This window comes from Erinaceus europaeus, chromosome 3 (genome assembly GCF_950295315.1).
Source record: "Erinaceus europaeus chromosome 3, mEriEur2.1, whole genome shotgun sequence".
Lineage (NCBI taxonomy): Eukaryota > Metazoa > Chordata > Mammalia > Eulipotyphla > Erinaceidae > Erinaceus > Erinaceus europaeus.
Window position 1 is genome coordinate 42,949,724 of NC_080164.1, and position 20,845 is coordinate 42,970,568.

General features: G+C 40.8%; 1 protein-coding gene and 1 non-coding gene across 4 annotated transcripts in view; one reads left to right on the forward strand and one right to left on the reverse strand.

Moving 5' to 3' along the window:
* LOC103114078 (putative N-acetyltransferase 8B) overlaps window positions 1–12,907 on the forward strand; it is a 60,491-nt gene extending 47,584 nt beyond the window's left edge. The window contains exons 1-4 of one of the 3 annotated variants that reach the window (XM_060187089.1): window positions 7,246–7,728; window positions 9,586–9,803; window positions 10,389–10,443; window positions 10,586–12,907. In XM_060187089.1, the coding sequence (XP_060043072.1) occupies window positions 10,661–11,350 (690 nt within the window). In that variant the 5' untranslated portion in view covers window positions 7,246–7,728; window positions 9,586–9,803; window positions 10,389–10,443; window positions 10,586–10,660 and the 3' untranslated portion in view covers window positions 11,351–12,907. Of the gene's footprint in view, window positions 1–7,245; window positions 7,729–9,585; window positions 9,804–10,388; window positions 10,444–10,585 lie in introns of those variants that run through there. The other 2 variants (XM_060187091.1, XM_060187092.1) reach the window with 2 other exon arrangements.
* Window positions 7,392–7,496, reverse strand: LOC132537867 (U6 spliceosomal RNA). Its single transcript, XR_009549290.1, has one exon. It is a non-coding gene; the product is annotated as a U6 spliceosomal RNA (small nuclear RNA).
* Window positions 12,908–20,845: the final 7,938 nt, after the last annotated feature.

Consider the following 20,845-nt stretch of genomic DNA (forward strand, 5'->3'; position numbering starts at 1 on the left):
GCAGGTATCTATCTTTCTCTCCCCCTCTCTGTCTTCCCCTCCTCTCTCCATTTCTCTCTGTCCTATTCAACAATAACGACAAGAAGAATAACTACAACAATAAAACAACAAAGGGCAACAAAAGGGAATAAATAAATAAATATTTTTTTTAAAAAATCACCTGATAGTCTTCTATCAATTGACCCAGTACAAACTTGGCAACCAGGCACTATGGCCCAAAATACCATCATAATTGTAAAAAATGTTAGACATTTTTTCCACCGAAATTCTTTAACTGATCAACTGCCTATGTAAGTGGTAATAAATGAGGACCTTGTACATATTCCTTTTCTCTATGTTAGAATAACTGAGGGAAATTTCTGGAGGTGTGGCTATGGAGTGGCAGCAGACTCATTCCTTGCTATTCTTGGTCAACTAGGAAAAGCAATGAAAATCACCTGAAAATTCAGCAAAATACAACCAGGATTCTTCAGAAACTCACCAAGTAGACATGTGTGGCTCTTTAACAGAAAAGAGGTGAGGGAGAGATTCCCAGGACTAAAAGGCCGTACTCTGGGACAAAAGGCACCAAACTGGGAGCTTGGCAGCTGAGGCACACCACATCCAGATCTTAAGTTAAAGAAAGAAAAAAAAAGGAAGAAAGAAAGAAAGAAAGAAAGAAAGAAAGAAAGAAGGAAAGAAAAAGAGAGAGAAAGAAAGGAATAAAGACACACAGAAGTAAAAATCACTAAGCTACAGATGAGCATAGACACATGTGGCCTGTACACAGAAAGGGGTGTAGTAACAATTTGCAAGACTAAAAAGTGGTGTTCAGGGATGGCTGGAAACAATTTGGGAGATTGATGGCTAAAATGTACCACTTCTGGGTCTGAGTTTAAGCAAAAAAAAAAAGGTAAAAACTCACCACCAAGTTGGAGATGTTACTCAAACAGACTTCCTTGGGCAGAGCAGACAACCTCAACAATGTGTCCTGGAACCCCACCTCTCCAAAGCCCTAAGGGAAAGATAGAAACAGTCCAGGAGTATGAATCAACCTACCAATGCCCATGTCCAGCAGAGAAGAAATTACAAAAGCCAGTCCTCCCACTCTCTGCACCCCATAATGATCCTGGGTCTATACACCCAGAGGAATAAAGAATAGGAAAATTTCCAGTGGAGGGAATGGGATACAGAACTCTGGTGGTGGAAATTATATGGCATTGTACCCCTCTTATCCAGTGGACTTGTCAATCATAATTAAATCAATAAAAAAAAAAGTAAAAACTCATCAACATTTACAACTGTGACTTTTGAGTTTCCAGTGCTGTTATCTCACAGAGGCTGGAACAGCAGCAGCAGGGACACCCTATATTGAAATCAAAATCACTGACCTAGCCTGGTGACTCAGGAAAAATCTCCCCTTCTTCACCAAGTTATGTAAACAGGGAAACACACTGGCCACAGTGCCTCCTGCTGGCACAACTATGAAAATCATACTAAATAAAGAAATTGAGAAATACACAAACAGCAATGATGAAACTCCAAATGACCAGACAAACACAGATATAGAAAAAATGTTGGAGAGGGTGCCAGATGGTGGCACACCTGGTTAAGTGCTCACATTAAAGTGCACAAAGACACAGGTTCAAGCCATTACTCCCCACCTGTGGGGGGGAGGGTTCATCTTCCCCAAACATTTCTCCTCTTCTGGGAGTATGGACCAAAATTCTTTATGTGGTTCAGAATGTGGAAGGCCTGGCTTCTGTAGTTGTTTCTCCACTGAACATGGGCATTAGCAGGTCGATACCCATACCCCCATTCTGTTCTCTTTTCCTAGATGGGTAGGGCTCTGGAGAGGTGAGGTTCCAGGACACATTGGCAAAGTCTTATGCCCAGGTAAGTCAGGACAGAATCATGATACCACCTTCAACTTGGTGGCTAAAAGGTAGTAAAATATAAAGCAGGACAAATGATTAATGAACAGGAAACAAAAGGTAGGAATAGAACAGATGAGACTAGAAATCTCAAGGTAGGGGACCGGGTGGTGGTGCATCTGATTGGCCACACATGTTGTAAGGACCCAGGTTCAAGCGCTGGTCCCCATCTGCATGAGGAAAGCTTTGCAAGTGGTGAAGCAGTAAGGCAGGTGTCTCTCTGTCTCTTTTCCTTCTCTCTCACCCCCTTCTCTCTCAATTTCTGGCTGTCTCTCTCCAATAAACAAATAAAGATAATTTAAAAATTTAAAAAGGAAATCTTAATGTGGAAAAAATTGTGGAAAACTATTTTAGCTATGTTCTTAGGGGGCTATGAGTATCATGGTTTTTGCTTGAGTTTGATAGATAACATGGAACTGGACAAAATTTTTGTCTGAGAAGATAGTGTCAGGGTTAAAAATAAAAAAGAGGGCTATAAAGTTGGATTAAGGCAGAGAGTAGCTCCAAATCTTGAAGAAAATCTGTGAATACAATTAACTGTTTACACCATTCACTTGATCCAAGGCCCATATTTATTTATATTTAGCACAGGAGGCTGTGTAACCTCTGAGTCCCTGTCAGTCTGAGCTTGCAGTTGATGGTCACAGCTGGGAACATTCTAGGATGTACTCATTTCAGGACCAGTCTTCTCTGAGTGGCAGAGTAGGATGACCCAGCTTCCCTTCAGAAATTGGGGCAGTCCCTACCATTGCTATATTGTAATGAAGGTAAGGTCCTGGAAAGGCCCATAAAAAGGCTTATGTTGTATTCCTGATTGAAGTGACCAGTGATCATGGAGAAAGGGATCTATTAGAGGTTTAGGCCCATCATATTTGTGTAGGAATCCAAGGATTCCCTAACTAGGGCCCCAGATGATGGGGTGTTCTGGTACTGACCAAAAAGGCTATTATTAAGTGAGCCAGTCTCTTGCCCTTATCCTTTCTTTATCTGATGAGCTTAGACTTTCTCCCAGATGTTTAAGCATTGAGTGTCATTTGTTGCACCCAACCAGAATTAGGTTTATGAGGTCTGTCTTCTTTGAGCCTTTCTACTAAATTGACATGCTACTTTAATCTAAATATGACCAATGAAAGTATTTATGATGCCATCTTTAGGCACTTCCACTAGGATTCCAGGCCTATTAGGTCTACGTCTAATCACAGAGGGCTATTAAGCCCTTTTACTTCGAGTTATATAATTGCCCCATGCTTATGGATACATATACACCTGTCCTCTGTGTTAGAAAATATCTCACCAGATTAGAGGAGTTAGTCGGTTGACATTTATGTCTTGGTGTCTGTGATGACAATCCACAGCAGGATTTCAGTAGCAGCATAATGTAGCATGGCAGTACTGGTAGTGCTAATTTAGTTGAAGTCAATTGAGGCAGCATGATGGTGAGAAATCAGAGAGAAGAAATATGGTCATGGGCCTAGAAGTTGCAGGACTAGAAGAAATGAAAATCTTTAAAAAGAATGGGAAATGTTCCTTGTAGTCTTAGAGTTTAAAATAGCAATAGTTAATTATTATTATAACCAAGTGTGTTGGTGTTGGGCCTTAAGCCAGCTCCCCCCCCCCCCCCACTCTGCTCGATCCTCCATTGCTGATACTATGGTCTATTTACATAATCATTGTTTTGCCTGAGACCTTCCCTGCCTGCAAGGTATTAATTAAACCCACCTGTTAAAACCTTCACAACAGTTGCTAAGGGAGTTTCTACCTAGCCAGCTCTTTTCTTTTCTTCACCCCCTTTCCTAGCCATTTCCTTTTCTGACTTGCCACTTCCATTTCTAAGAGATAAAAGAGTTGTCTCTGATGAATAAATACACATTGTGTTCCTTCTCTGCCAAGAGTTCCTGGTCTCTCTCCCTCATAGCTGGGTAAGCAGCAGCCCAGGTTGGTTCTGGTCGAGTTCTCTCCAACCCAGAGAGCACATGCCCGGGAAGAAACACCCTCATGTTAGCCCGGCAGTTGGGAGATTGTTGATTGTTTTTCTTTTTTTTTTCTTTAAGAAAGGATTAGTGAACAAAAGCATAAGGTAGGAGGGGTACAACTCCACACAATTCCCACCACCCAATCCCCATAACCCACCCCCTCCCATGGTAGCTTTCCCATTCTCTATCCCTCTGGGAGCATGGACCCAGGGTCGTTGAGGGTTGCAGAAGGTAGAAGGTCTGGCTTCTGTAATTGCTTCCCCGCTGAACATGGGCGTTGACTGGTCGGTCCATACCCCCAGTCTGCCTCTCTCTTTCCCTAGTAGGGTGTGTCTCTGGGGAAGCTGAGCTCCAGGACACGTTGGTGGGGTCTTCAATCCAGGGAAGCCTAGCCAGCATCCTGGTGGCATCTGGAACCTGGTGATTGAAAAGAGAGTTAACATATGAAGCCAAACAATTTGTTGAGCAATCATGGATCCCAAGCTTGGAATAGTGGAGAGGAAGTGTTAGGGAGGTACTCACTGCAAACTCTAGTGTAATTCTGCTTTCAGGTATATATTTTGCAGTAGTTTATGGATACGTGTGCACATAAGCTGTCTCTCACAGAAACTGGTGTATATCTAGGTTATGGGACTTTGTTAGAAAGTGAACTACCTGAGATGAAATTAGAGTGTACTATTAAAGGAAAGGTCTCACCCGAGTAATGAAGCTGAAGGGTTGTCATTCCACACGTGAAGTCTCTGGATACAGTCTGAGGTGAAGCATGTTGAGATGGCAATCGTTGCTTTGCTTAGGTTGTGATCGGCGGATGCAATATTATTTGGTTTGGATTGGGAGATGCATACGGGAAAGTGGGCCCTATCCAAGGGTTCCAGGACTGGGGGAAGTAGGGGCTCTATAGTGAAGATGTGAGGTTCCTGCTGTCTTAGGGTTCAAAAAGACAATCAATAGTTAATATTATCATCACATTATTTGTTAATTGGGTTAACTTTGAAAAGTCCCTTTGTTATGGTTTGCTGTACAGTACCCAGTATCTTATATATAGCTGTGCTATTGGAAGCTTCTAATCTACTTGGTCTGGGATTTTGAGAGAGTCCGCATATCAAATACATAGCCTATATATTAAAAAGATTCAGTTTGTCTTTTGAGAAACTTTGAGACATACAATTGATTTCCCCCTCTCATATTAATTAACTACTGATTTATATGTCTACATTTTGCTAGGAGTGTACATAAACACCATTCCCACCACCAAAGGACTGTGACCCATCCCTCCCGCCCACTCCCACCCCCCACTGGCCCAGGAAGCTACATGTCTACCCCTCACCACTGGGTTTTTACTTTGGTGCCCTACTTACAATTTGATCAGGTCCTGCTTTTAGTTTCCCTTTCCGATCTTCTAAGTCAGCTTCTGTTGATGAGTGGGATCATCCCATACTCATCTTTATCTTTCTGACTTAGTTCACTTAACATAATTCCTTCTAGCTCTGTCCAAGATGGGTCAGAGAAGGTGGGTTCATTGTTCTTGATAGCTGCATAGTATTCCATTGTGTATATATACCACAGCTTTCTCAGCCACTCATCTGTTGTTGGGCACCTGGGTTGCTTCCAGGTTTTAGCTATTATGAATTGTGCTGCTATGAACATAGGAGTACACACCTCTTTTTGGTTGGGTGTTATGGAGTCCTTGGGGTATAACCCCAGGAGAGGAATTATTGGGTCATATGGAAGGTCCATGTCTAGCCTTCTGAGAGTTTTCCAGACTGCTCTCCACAGAGGCTGTACCAATTTACATTCCCACCAGCAATGTAAAAGGGTTCCTCTGTCCCCACATCCTCTCCATGTTGATTGTTTTTCTATGAAAATTGAGTGGTTAGCATCTATACTTGACCTCACTATGCTTTGTGCCCTTTAGGGGTACCTGGCGTCTTAGGTACTAAGAGGGCCAAATGGTTTTTAAAAAATATTTATGTATTTATTTATTCCCTTTTGTTGCCCTTGTTGTTTTATTGTTGTTGTTATTGATGTTGTTGTTGGATAGGACAGAGAGAAACGGAGAGAGGAGGAGAAGACAGAGAGGGGGAGAGAAAGATAGACACCTGCAGACCTGCTTCAGCACTTGTGAAGCGACTCCCCTGCAGGGGGCTTGAACCAGGATTCTTGTTCAGGTTCTTGCACTTTGTGGCACCTGTGCTTAACTTGCTACCAACTCCCAGGGCCAAATGGCTTTTCTGTCTATCTGGCCCAAGGTTGTAGGTAATGTAGATATTTTAAAAACTATATATAGACATATATTTTTAGAGCTGCTTGAATAATTTAAGCTCAGTGTCAGAATTTGATCATCTTATAAATCTTAAACATTGAATACTTAGACTAAAGAAAACATTTATACTCAGAGCTATGGTCTAGGCAGTTGGAGAACTTGAAGTATAAAATCTGTTCCCCCCACATGTTAAATTAATGGTGATTTATGAGACTATAAATTAATACGATTATAATTTCACATCTTTCCCGCCACCAATAATCTGTACCCACCCTCCTCCCAGCCCCCTAGATAACCACTATAGTTTTCTACAGTCAAGCTACATCATTGTAAAACTATTGAAAACCAGGGACAAGAAAAAAAAAAAAAACATTGCAGGCTGCCAGGGAAAGGAAGGAAGTCACATACAAAGGTAGCACCATCAGGTTTTCATCAAATTTCTCATCACAAACCCTAGAGGCAAGGAAGGAGTGGGATGACATATTCAAAGTATTAAAAGATAAGAATTGTCAGCCACAAATACTGTATCCTGCTAAATTATCCTTCAAATATGAGGGAGAAACAAAGATCTTTTCAAACATTCAGAAACTGAAGGAATTTGCCACTACCAAGCCTGCCTTGCAAAAATTACTGAGAGACGTTCCACTTGGAAAGAAGAAGCAAAGGATTTTAACTTTTTTTTTTTTTTGCCATTTTTTAAATTTTTATTATTTTTTAACTTCTTTATTGGGGGATTAATATTTTACATTCGACAGTAAATCAAGAATTTGAACTTCTAATGAGATGATTAGTATTATAATAGAACCAGCAACACAACAACAGCAATGCTCATAGCTGCATTATTCACAATAGCCAAAGATGGAAGCAGCCTAAATGCCAATCATCAGATGACTAGCTAAAGAAGTTATGGGATATGTATTCCATGGAATATTGCTCTGCAATCCAAAAGATGATACTGTGCCATTTGGAACAAAATGGATGGAACTGGAGGTAATATTATGCTTAGCAAAATAAGTAAAGAGATGAAAGACAACTACCAGATGGTCTAGCTCATATGTGCAATTTAGAGATCTGATTTACATGAACTTGCCAAGTAGTTTTTAATTTCTCTTTTGATTTCTTCAAATACCCAGGTATTATTCATAAGTATTTTGTTCATTCTCCATAGTTTGGATGTATTTCTTTGTTTTTGTGGTTGATTTCTTTATCATTATTATTATTTTGCTTGTTATCTTTTTAATTTTTTTTATGGAACTCTTCATGAATTTGCGTGTTATCCTTGCACAGGGGCCATTAGTCTTCTCTGTATCATTCCAGTTTTAGTATATGTGCTGCCGAAGAGATCACTCCCTTTAGAAATTTTTTATTAGTGATTTAATAATGATCAACAAGATTGTGGGATAAGAAGTGTACAATTCCATACAATTCCCACCACCAGAGTTCTGTATCTCATCTCCTCCATTGAAAGGTTCCCTATTCTTTATCCCTCTGGGAGTATTGACCAAAGATCTTTATGGCATGCCAAAGGTGGGAGTCTGGCTTCTGTAATTGCTTCTCCACTGGACATGGGAATTGACAGGTCAGTCCATACCCCAACCTCTTTCTGTCTTTCCCCAGTGGGTTAGGGCTCTGGAGAAGTGGGGTTCTAGGGCACATTGGTGAGGTTGTCTGCCCAAGGAAGGCAGGTTGGTGTCATGGTAGAATCTGAAACTTGGTGGCTGAAAAGCATTAAAGTACAAAGCAGAATAAATTGTTTAATAGGAATTTAAAGGTAAGAATATAGTAGATGAGATTTGGGGTTTTCATGTTGGAAGAAACTGAGAAGTCTATTTTAGGTATATTCCAAGGGGGCCATGGCTTTATTAATTTTTGCCTGAGCCTGACATGCAGGTGGGCTAAAAGTATTGTCTGGAAAGATGGTGTCAGAGTTGAGAATAGGACTAGAAATCTGGATCAGGGCAGAGAGTAGCTCCCAAATATAAGAAAAGTATATATATATATATATATATATATATATATATATATATATATATCATTAACTTTAAACCCCACTGATCTGACCTAAGGATGAAAGATTGTGAATATATCTGTTAAATTTACCTAGCTTATGACTTCATTTAAAGCCTTTATGTTGATTTTTTTTTTTTGTCCTGATGATCTGTCTCTTTCTGTAAGTGGTGTGTTAAGGTCTTTGACTAATACCGTGCTGCTGTTCATGTCTCCCTTAAGGTTAGTTAGTATTTTATTATTACGACTATTATTATTTGTATATTTGGGTACACACATATTAGGAGCATATATATTGACCATGGTTATGTTTCCCCATTGGGTTGATCCTCTGACAAATAGGTAGTGTACATGTCTATCACTTTTCACCTTCTTTACTTGAAAGTCTAATTTTTTTTTAAAGAAAGGATTTAAAATTTTTTATGTTTATTTATTTTCCCTTTTGTTGCCCTTGTTGTTTTTTATTCTTGTTGTAGTTATTGTTGTTGTTGTTGGATAGGACAGAGAGAAATGGAGAGAGGAGAGGAAGACAGAGAGGGGGAGAGAAAGAGAGACACCTGCAGACCTGCTTCACCGCCCGTGAAGCGACTGCCCTGCAGGTGGGGAGCTGGGGGCTCGAATTGGAATCCTTGAGCCAGTCCTTGTGCTTTGTGCCACCTGCGCTTAGTCTGCTGTGCTACTGCCCAACTCCCTTGAAAGTCTAATTTATCTGATATTAGATTAGCTGTTCCTGCCCTTTTGTGTGCATTGCTGGTTGGAATACCTTGTTCCAGCCTGTCACCCAGAGCTTCTGCTTGTCTTTTTTTTGGATGTGTGTTTCCTGGAGACAGAGAATAGATGGGTCTTGCTTTTTTTTTTTTTCCTTTAATCCATTCTGTCACTCTGAATCTTTTGCCTGGGAATTTAAGTAATTCACATTTAGGATGATTATTGATAAATGTTGTTTGCTTATAGCCATTCTGTTTTTTTATTTTGAGGTTGCTCTGTGTTCTTGTTGACTCTTTTCCTGTTTGTTTCTGTTTGTTATTTTGTGTGGATGGTTTTCTATAATGGTCTTACCTACTGTATATGTTTCCTATTTGTCTTTGTGTTATATTTTGTTTTGTGGTTATCATGAATGTTGTGTCTAACTTACAATATCTACAAGAATCTTTTTCAAGTTGGCCGGCAGATTGTTGAGTGACTGATTCTGTGTTCCAGCAGCCTCCTGACTGCCTAGAGCAATAAGAAAAAACAGGGAGCTTTGTTCAGGAAAACTCATCTTTTAGTTAATCTAGATTCTTCTAAGCTTTTGAACAGGACATAGTGCACTCCCAAGCCCTGCTTGAACCTCCCACATGTTCTGACTGAGGCTTACAAATGTTTTCAGATTTGGTCTTTCTCTTTCTGCCACTGTAAACAGGAAAATAACATCTTGGTTCTCATCCAGGATTTTCCTCATTGGTGCCCAGAGGATATCGGTCACTTTCAGGCTTCCTACCAAGGGAGGAACCAAAGTTCTCCTCCTCTGTTGAGAGAAGGAATAAACGTGAATTCTTTGTCAAGTCATGTGACTTGAGAGAAAAAGGAATGTTCTGTTTTCCTTCTTTTTACTTGTCTTATTTTCCTTGGATTGTGACCAGAGATCAGGCAAAGAACAGAATTCTGGTAAGAGCTATTGATTTAACTATGTGAATCTTTTCAGGTGAAATAAAAGGAGACATTTGCCTTAAATGAAAGAAACCAAAAGAAAAAAAAAATAAGGAGAATTGGGTGGTGGCTGAAAGTTGACTACATTATCAGAAAGTTTGACTCCCTTCTTTGAAGGGAGAACTAGACCCAGGTCAGTTCTGAAAGAGGTAAGACAAAAGCTCTCTTTGATCAGCATTGCTGATATCAACAGGTGGCAGAAAGCTAAGTCTCAGAGTGAAAGTCATGACATGAAGCATCTCACAGAAAAATACAAGCAGACTGACTAGTATTAGCTCATTTAGGGACTATCTTCCTTAAGAAAATTTTCTCTTAGCTAAATTTTTAGATATTCTTCAATATTTACTAAAAAGATTTAATGTTTTACCTTTACTATTATTTTTTTAATTCACACAAAGTTATATATGTGTCTATCTAGATTCAGAGTTGTATGTATTTGTGATGTGAAGGATCAGTCCTTATAGTTTTCTTGTGACTCACTTCTACCTGTTAACGGAATATGTGATACCTTATGGATTTCTCTTCTTTTCTTTTTTTAACCAGAGCACTGCTCAACTTTGGCTTATGGTGGTGTGAGGGATTGAACCTGGGACCTCAGGTATGAGAATTTGTGGGCATAACCATTATGCTATCTTGCTATCTCCCCCTCCCTTATGGATTGTTTACTGACTTGTTTGTAATTAGTATCCAGAATGTTGGCAGCAATGGAAATGCAGACCTGACTTCAATTCTTCCTGCAGGGCTTCTGGAATATTCTACAGTGACTCCTTGTCTTCTCTCTCGTGGACCTGGTGATTCAGACACTGACATCTCCCATGGCTCCTTACCACATCCGCAAATACCAGGAGAAGGATGATGAGTGTATCCGGGACTTGTTCTCCAAGGGGATGGCTGAACAGGTCCCCACTGCCTTCCACCACATCCTAAAGCTGCCTCGAACTCTCATACTCTTGCTTGGGGGTCCCTTGACTGTATTCCTGCTCACTGGATCCTGGCTCCTGGCACTGTTGGTCAGCCTCACCTTCTTAGTTGCCCTGAGGTTTCTTGCCATGTATCCCTACACCCAGTTTATAGCCATGTCTCTGAACACGGACATGTCAGACATAACTAAGAACTACTTCAGTGAGCGTGGCTCCTGCTTCTGGGTGGCAGAGTCTGAGGGGCAGGTGGTGGGCATGGTGGGAGCCCTGCCCGTGAAAGAGCCAGCTGCGAGGGAGAAGCAGTTAGAGCTCCTTCACATGAGTGTGGCCTCAGAGTACCGAGGTCAAGGGATAGCCAAAGCCCTGGTTAGGACTGTCCTGCAGTTTGGACAAGACCAGGGCTACAGTGCAGTTGTCCTCAGCACTAGTGAGATACAGTACTCTGCCATAGGCCTCTACCAGAGCATGGGCTTCCAGAAAACCCACCAGGTCTTCAAGTCCTTTTCCATGAGACTTGCTGCTAACCATGTATTTTCCTTCATTTACCACCTCCCCTCTGTTCAGGATTCCAAGGTGCTGAGGTAGAGGGAGGTTCTATGACCTTTTAACTATGGATTAGTCAGGGTGAGGCAAGCAAGGGTTAACTTTTAAAGAGGAAAGCAAGGGTTAACTTCTTAGTTTTAAAAAAATGCTATTGGAAGCAATCTTCCCCCTTCTCCCAGCACAAATAGGGTTTTCTACTGCTGTAATCAAAGTGGCCAAGCAAGTTTGATAACCCAAACAAGGTGTACTCTCTGTATACAAAAAAGAAATAAGTAGCCTGTTAAGCTTATTACTGTGAATTACTATGGGAAAGCTGATAACTGTATAAAAAAAGCAAGCACTGTGGTCTAGGAGGTGGCGCAGTGGTAAAGCTTTGGATTCTCAAGCATGAGGTCCCATGTTCAATCCCCGGCAGCACATGTGCCAGAGTGGTGTCTGGTTCTTTCTCTTTCCTCCTATCTTTCTCATAAATAAATAAAATCTTAAAAAAAAAAAAAAAAAGCAAGCACTATTGTGTTTGGGGCCCAGTCTTTTGTGGACATGAGTTTGGCTGGGTCTGCCAACATAATAAACACTGCTTTCTACAATAAAGCCTCAGTGTGTCCCATCTCTCTGCCTGAGAACCCAGTAACATTCTTGGGGCATTGGCCACAAAGGGAGATGGAGATCTTTGGCCTCCCTTGTCATTAAGTCTTGACCCCTGGGATGTGAGAAGCTGGATCTACCTGGCACCAAGGGCCTCTTGCCTGTGGGAAGAACGACTCTTCCAGCGAACTGGGTAGTGTCCCTGATAGCACAATGGAACCTGGTACAGGAATCAGCAGAAAGAGGGAGTTCCAACAGATGGACAGATAAGGACTCAGGGCCAGATCAGAGACCTGCCTCCTAGAGGCTAATGGGGAGCTTGATCACCTCCCCAAAGCAGGGTTGCCCAAGTAGTTTCTGAAAAGGCAGAGAGGTGAAACCATGACCTTACAGAAATTCTTAGTAAAGGGGCAGTGTTTGACTGTCCAGACTCAGTGAGTGTGCGTCATGGACAATAGGTAGAATATTGGTGGTCGCCAGAGTAAACAAATTCCTTCAAGATGTATGGTAAGGAGTTTTTTTTTTTTTTTTTTTTTTACAATAATTGTCTATGTGCTTGTTTTGTTTAGTCATTTCAGTCTGACTTGATTGTCCAAAAATTATAAATTTCAGTGTTAAAACACTGTCTTGCAAGACCAAAAAAGTTAACCTTGAAGTTGCATGCACTCTTATCAGACAATGCTCAAGAAAGAAAAAGTGGGAGCCAGGGGCATTTTAAACCAGCAATTGAGCTGAAGGACAAGCAAGATAGCTGCAGTTTGTTACATTTTTTTTTTTTGGCAAATGTCTAATGATTTAACTTATCTTTCTAAGTTTTTCAAGACAAGCACACTGAACAACTAAGCTTTGTCTGCAGTTGTAAGATTTTACTGTTCTTCTTAAAGTGTTTCTATAATTTGACTGAGTCAAACTACAAAAAATTAATAAAGGTAAGCAAAATATATTTTTATATTTATTTATTTATCATTGTATACAGACAGAGAGAAACTGAGAGGAGAAGGAAGATAGAAAGGTAGAAAGACAGAAAGACACCTGCAGCTCTGCTTCACCACTTGTGAAGCTTTCCCCCTACCTGGGGCTTGAACCTGGATCCTCAAGCACTGTAATGTGTGAATTTAACCAGATGTGCCACTGCCTGGCCTCACAAAATGTGTGTTTAGAAAGGAAGAAAAAAAAGAATGGAAAGAGGTAGTTAGTTACTATAATAAAAAAAATGAAGTGAATACATAATAGAAGGAATATGGTATGTGTTTTATAAATGTAAAAGAAATAAACAAGATAAAAAATAAAACTAAAGATACTAAGCATGTGAAATATTACAAAGAAGACTCTGGGACCAGAGATACTGAATAAACGCGCGTGCGTGCGTGCGTGCGTGCGTGCGTGCGTGCGTGCGTGTGTGTGTGTGTGTGTGTATGTGTTTTGCTTCCAGGGTTATTGCTGGGGCTCTGTGCCAGCACTACAAATTCACCGCTCTTAGAGGCCATTTTTCCATTTTTTTACTGGATAGGACAGAAAGAAGTTGAAAGAGGAGGGAAGATAGAGAGGGGGAGAAAAAAGACAGACACCTGCAGACCTGCAGACCGCCTGCAGACCGCCTGCGAAGCAACCCCTCTGCAGGTGGGGAACTGGGGCTTGAGCCCAGATCCTTATGCTGGCCCTTGCACTTCATACTATGTGTGCTTAATCTAGTGTGCTACTGCCCGCTCCCCCACCCCTGCATAAACCTATTATGAGAAAGTTGATGGCAATCTTACCTAGAGTAGAACACTGGGTGATACACTGCTCTGGAGTTATGGCTGCATGAGAATCTGTACCATAGTTAAACAAGTTTGCCAAAGCTTTGTGACTTGCCAGAGAGTTAATGCCAAAACAAATCAACAATAAGTAAAGGGGCAGGGGGCATGTCACTAGACTGAGACCCCTCTAAAATATTCAAATTGATTTTACAAAAATACCTAAAATTGACGGTTGATCAATTATTGGAGTGGGTAGAAAAATACCAACCCCCAGCAGCCACTACAGAAAATATGGTTAAAATATTACTAGAAAAAACTGGCCTTATATTTGGTCTTATAAAAATTGATTCCAATAGGCTGGAGGTGTGGATCAACCTGACAATGCCCATACTCAGCGGAGAAGCAGTTACAGAAGCCAGAACTCCTACCTTCTGCTCTCACAAAACAACCTTGATCCAAACTACCAGTGGGGAGAAGTGATAGGATGAAGTTAAGAGGGCTCTGCACTCCAGCTCCATCAGCACCCAGAGGAGAAAGAAGGAAAAGGAGAGGGACATATGGAGGTAGTAATGTTGCCATGAGTGGCTTGGAGGGGAAGAGAGGATTAGATTAGGAAAAAAGGGGGCAATTATGTTTAAATGTGACATATAGTTGTAGAAATGATAGTTGGCCCATGTCTACAACCTTAAGGGAACTATGGTGGATTTCAGTGAGGAAACTGAAGATTTAGAACTCTGGTGGTGGGAATGGTGTAGATTTAAACCCCTGTTGACATGTAGTTATGTAAAATAAAAAATAATAAATAAAAAATTCTAGTAATGACACCTTAGTTCTAAGGGTCTGAAAGAAGTGATAAGAAAATTGTCTATTGCGGAGATCAACTGGACAGGACTAGAACAACTTCAGGAACCCACCAAATCACTGGTGAGTGCAAACACGTGTGGCTCATGGACAGAGAGGAGCTTAAGGGGATATTGAATGGCTGGTAACAGTCCAGCAGTTTACCAGTTAAGGCACCACCTCCAGTCTGCTTTACCAACAAAAAGACTGCTGAAGGGAGGAGAGGACTCCCCTAAGACTCACCAAATATAACTGTGAGTCTCCACTGCTGCTGCCCTCAGAGGCTGGAGTAGCAGCAGGGAGGCCCTGTGCTGACATCAGGGGATAGAGAACTGACCAGGAAACTCAGGAGAAGATCTGAACCTTGGTAGCCTAGCAGTTGGGCTGTATAGTGGATGTCTTTCCACAGTGTTCTCCTGATGAGAACATGTGAATGATTGCCTCAGAACCTTCTCTAGTATAGACAACATAAAAGACATAAAGGAGGGAGTCGGGCTGTAGTGCAGCCGGTCAAGCGCAGGTGGCGCAAAGCTTAAGGACCAGCTAAGGATCCCTGTTTGAGCCCCCAGCTCCCCACCTGCAGGGGAGTTGCTTCACAAGCGGTGAAGCAGGTCTGCAGGTGTCTATCTTTCTCTCCCCCTCTCTGTCTTCCCCCTCCTCTCTCTATTTCTCTCTGTCCTATTCAACAATGACAACAACAATAATAACTACAACAATAAAACAACAAGGGCAACAAAAGGGAATAAATAAATAAAACAAATATTTTTTAAAAAGACATAAAGGCTCAAGAAGCTCAGAGGATTCCAAACAGAATTAACCCAGACTTAAAGACACATTATATTTAGAATGGAAAGGAATAAGGATAAAGAAAGGATGCTGAAGGCTGCAAGAGAAAAATAGTCACCTACAGAGGAAAACCCATAAGATTAACAGCAGACATCTCCACACAAACACTGCAGGCCAGAAGAGAATGCCAAGTTATCTATCGAGTGCTCAAGACTACTGTATCCTGCTAGACCATCATTCAGAATAGATGGAGGCATAAAAACCTTCCCAGACAAACAACAGTTGAAAGATTCAACTATCACCAAGCCTTTCCTGAAAGAAGTTCTGAAAGGTCTCATATAAACAGTCAGACCACCAGAAATAGGCCATATATCAGAACACTCTAAAAATCTATAATAATGACATTAAAATATCTTCAGTCTATGATATCAATAAATATCAATGGCCTGAATTCACCTATAAAAGGCACAGAGTAGGAAAATGGATCAGAAAACACAACCCAACAATATGCTGTCTACAGGAAACCCACCTAACTCAACAAGACACAGACTCAAAGTGAAAGGATGGAAAGCTAGCATACAAGCCAATGGTCCACAAAAAAGGGCAGGAACAGCTATTCTCATATCTGACATGATAGGCTTTAAAATAAATAAAATTTAAAAAAGGGATGGAAACTACTTAATGCTCAGAGAATCAGTCATCCAGAGGACTTAACAATTATTAACATCTATGCACCCAATGAGAAGCCATCTAAATACATCAAACAGCTACTGAAAGAGCTACAGCAATACATTAACAGCAACACAGTCATAGCAGGGGACTTCAACACCCCACTCTCTCAACTTGACAGATCATCCAGGAAGAAAATAAATTTAAAAATTGAGGAAGCTAAATGAGGAGATAGACAAACTAGAACTAGACATTTTAAACTAGACATTTTCAGAGTCATTCACCCCAAGAAACTGGAATACACATTTTACTCAAGTCCACATGGGTCATTCTCAAGGACAAACCATATGTTAGGCCACAAAAACAGCATCAGCAAATTCAAGAGCATTGAAATCACCCCAAGCATCTTCTCAGACCACAGTGGAATTAAACTAACACTAGACAATCAACAAAAGATTAGTAAGAGTCCCAAAGTGTGGAAGCTCAACAATACACAACAACTACTGGGTCAAAGAGGAAATAAAGGAAGAAATCAAAATGTCTCAATAGTTCAAATGAAAATGAAGATGCAAGCTATCAAAATATTTGGGACACAGCTAAGGCAGTTCTGAGAGGGAAGTTCACAGCCATTCAAGAACACATTAGGAAACAAGAAAAGGCACATAAACAGCCTGATTGCACATCTTAAAGACCTAGAAGAACAACAACAAAGGAACCCTAAAGCAACCAGAAGGACAGAAATCACTAAAGTTAGGGCAGAAATAAAGACTTGTATACTGAAAATTATTAGTCACTACTCAAGGAAACTGAAAAAGACACAAAGAAGTAGAATAAATATATTTATTCCATGTTCGTGGGTTGGAAGAATTAACATAATCAAAATGAATATACTACCCAGAGCCATCTACAGATTTAATGCTATCCCTATCAAGATCCCAAACACATTTTTTAGGAGAATAGAACAAATGCTATAAATGTTTATCTGGAACCAGAAAAGACCTAGAATTGCCAAAACAATCTTGAGAAGAAAGAACAGAAGTGGAGGCATCATATTCCCAGATCTCAAATTGTATTATACTGCTGTTGTCATCAAAACTGCTTGGTACTGGAACGTGAATAGACACACTGACCAGTGGAATAGAATTGAGAGCCCAGTAGTAAGGCCCCACACCTATGGATATCTAATTTTTGACAAAGGTGCCCAGACTATTAAATGGGGAAAACAGAGTCTCTTCAACAAATGGTGTTGGAAACAATGGGTTGAAACATGCAGAAGAATGAATCTGAACCACTATATCTCACCAAATACAAAAGTAAATTCCAAGTGGATCAAGGACTTGGATGTTAGACCACAAACTATCAGATACTTAGAGGAAAATATTGGCAGATCTCTTTTCCGCATAAATTCTAAAGACATTTTCAATGAAATGAATCCAATTACAAAGAAGACTAAGGCAAGCATAAACTTATGGGACTACATCAAATTAAAAACCTTCTGAACAGCAAAAGAAATCAATACCCAAAACAAAGAGACCCCCCCCAACAGAATGGGAGAAGATCTCTATATGTCATACATCAGACAAGAGTTTAATAACCAACATATATAAAGAGCTTGCCAAACTGAACAACAAAAAGACAAATGACCCCATCCAAAAATGGGGAGAGGACATGGACAGAATATTCACCACAGAAGAGATCCAAAAGGCTGAGAAACACATGAAAAAATGTTCCAAGTCTTTGATTGTCAGAGAAATGCAAATCAAGACAACAATGAGATACCACTTCACTCCTGTGAGACTGTCATACATCACAAAAGGTAACAGCAGCAAATGCTGGAGAGGGTGTGGGGTCAAAGGAACCCTCCTGCACTGCTGGTGGGAATGTCAATTGGTCCAGCCTCTGTGGAGAACAGTCTGGAGAACTCTCAGAAGGCTAGAAATGGACCTACCTGATGATCCTGCAATTCCTCTCCTGGGGATATATCCTAAGGAACCCAACACACCCATCCAAAAAGATCTGTGTACACATAATGTTTTTAGCAGCACAATTTGTAATAGCCAAAGCCTGGAAGCAACCCAGGTGTCCAACAGCAGATGAGTGGCTGAGCAAGTTATGGTATATATATATATATATATTAGAATACTACTCAGCTATAAAAAATGGTGGCTTCACCATTTTCAGCTAATATTGGATGGAGCTTGAAAAAATAATTTTAAGTGAGATAAGTCAGAAACAGAAGGATGAATATGGGATGATCTCCCTCTCAGGCAGAAATTGAGAAACCAGATCAGAAGAGAAGACACTAGTAGAACCTGAACTGGAGTTCATGTATTGCACCAAAATAAAAGACTCTGGGTTGGGTGGGGGGGGGGGGATGAATACAGGTCCAAAAAGGATGACAAAGGGCCTAGTGGGGGGGGGGGAATGGATTGTTATATGGAAAATTGGGAAATGTTATGCATGTACAAACTATTGTATTTACTGTCAAATGTAAAACATTAATTTCCCAATAAAGAAATTTTAAAAAAAGGAAAAAAGAAAAGGTAGCAGCAACAAATGTTGGAGATTGTGGGGTCAAGGAACCCTCCTGCACTGCGGGTGGGAATGTCAATTGGTCCAACCCCTGTGGAGAGCAGTCTCGATAACTCTCAGAAGGCTAGAAATGGATCTACCCTATGATCCTACAACTCCTCTCTTGGGGATATATCCTAAGGAACCCAACACATCCATTCAGAAAGATTTGTGTATACCTATGTTCATAGCAGCGCAATTTGTAATAACCAAAACCTGGGAGCAACCCAGGTGTCCAACAACAGATGAGTGGCTGAGCAAGTTGTGATATATATACACAATGGAATACTATTCAGCTATTAAAATAGTGATTTCACCATTTTCAGCTCATCTTGGATGGAAATTGAAGAAATCATGTTACGTGAGATAAGTCAGAAACAGAAGGACGAATATGGATCATCTCACTTTCAGGACGAAGTTGAAAAACAAGAGCAGAAGAGAAAACACAGGTAGAACCTGAACTGGAGTTGGTGTATTGCACCAAAGTAAAAGACTCTGGGGTGAGTGGGGGACAGAGTACAGGTCCTGGGAAAGGATGACAGAGGACTTAGAGGGGGTTGAACTGTTATGTGGAAATCTGAGAAATATTATGCATGTACAAACTATTGTATTTACTGTTGACTGTAAAACATTAATCCACCAATAAAGAAATTAAAAAAAAAGAATAAGGATAGCTCCGAGGCCAGGAGGTGACACATCTGGTTAAGCGCTCATGTTACAGTGGACAAGGATGAAGGTTCAACCCCCTGGTCCCCACCTGCAGGGGGAAAGCTTCAGGAGTTGTGAAGCAATGCTGCAGGCGTCTTTCTGTCTCTCCCCTTCTCTATCTTCCCCTCCCCTCTCAATTTATCTCTGCCTCTAGCTAATAAATAAGTAAGTAAGTAAATAAATAAATAAATAAATATGTAAAGAAGAATAAGGGCAGATCCTATCAGGATATCCAGCTGTCTCCTTGTGAGACATTATATGTACTTTCTTATCTAGATATGACCTTGGATCTCTTCCATAATAGAAACCAAGAGCCAATTTCTTCAAAATTCTGTGCTGGCTATTTCTTCTGTTTTGATTTCCTTTAGGGGGAAAAAAGGCTTCTAGCCCATACACCACTACTAAAATTCACAGTCCACCCTTTTTGTCCTGGAGACTACATGCTGATTATTATTACAGCGCTCGGCACAAAGATTAAAGCCTTCTTTCACCGTGGAAATTGTGAACCACTCTTCTTGCCTCTCTAGTCAGGGGGAAAAGTTTACCAACCTGGTTGGGATTCTAACTACCTGCTTATACATCCTTTAAAAAAAAAGAATATATATAGACAGAGAAACACCTGCAGCCCTGCTTCACCACTTGTGAAGCTTTTCCCTACAGGTGGGGTCCAGAGACTTGAACCTGGGTCCTTGTGAGTTGTAATGTGTGCATTATAATTACTTGGCCCTTGTACTTGGCTTCTCTGGATACATTATAAGCTACCCTCTTTGTGCCTCAAACTGATGTCTGATGATACTATAAAGAAAATAGTCTCAGGGAGTCGGGCGGTAGCCCAGCGGGTCAAGCGCAGGTGGTGCAAAGCGCAAGGACTGGAGTAAGGATCCTGGTTCGAGCCCCCGGTTCATGCCCCTGACTCCCCACCTGCAGGGGAGTCACTTCACAAGCAGTGACGCAGGTCTGTAGGTGTCTATCTTTCTCTCCCCCTCTCTGTCTTCCCCTCATCTCTCCATTTCTCTCTGTCCTATCCAACAACAATGACATCAATAACAATAGCACTAATAACTACAACAATAAAAAAACAAAGTCAACAAAGGGAATAAATAAATAAATAAAGAGAGAGAGAGAGAGAGAGAGAGAGAGAGAGAGAGAGAGAGGACTCTCCAGGCTCTGTTGCCTCCCAAACAGATAAGTACCTGTGCTTTGGTCCAACTGGCTACACCATTTACCCTGATATTTCAGTCTCTACCACAGATAGCCCATAGTCATCAGAAAAAAGAGAGTATTTACAATCTATATGGTTCTTCTGATCTGAATATCTGCCTTGACAGGAATGCCTAAGAGTTCCTAATGAGTTTAAGACTTACAGTCAGGTACTTGGTGTACTCAAGTCCCTGTTAGTGTAGTGGCCTACTATAAACAAAATTGTTGATTAGATAAATTACATTTATCATAAGAAACAGATTCATAAATTATACTAGGGAATACACTGACATGAGTGTCAAGTCAGTTAAAATGCTACTGGTCAAATGAGATGAGAAAATAAAATATTAGATATGTTGAGAAAGAAGAGGGAATCAGGGGCCAGGCAGTAACTCAGCAGGTTAAGCACACATAGCGTGAAGCTCAAGGACCTGCATAA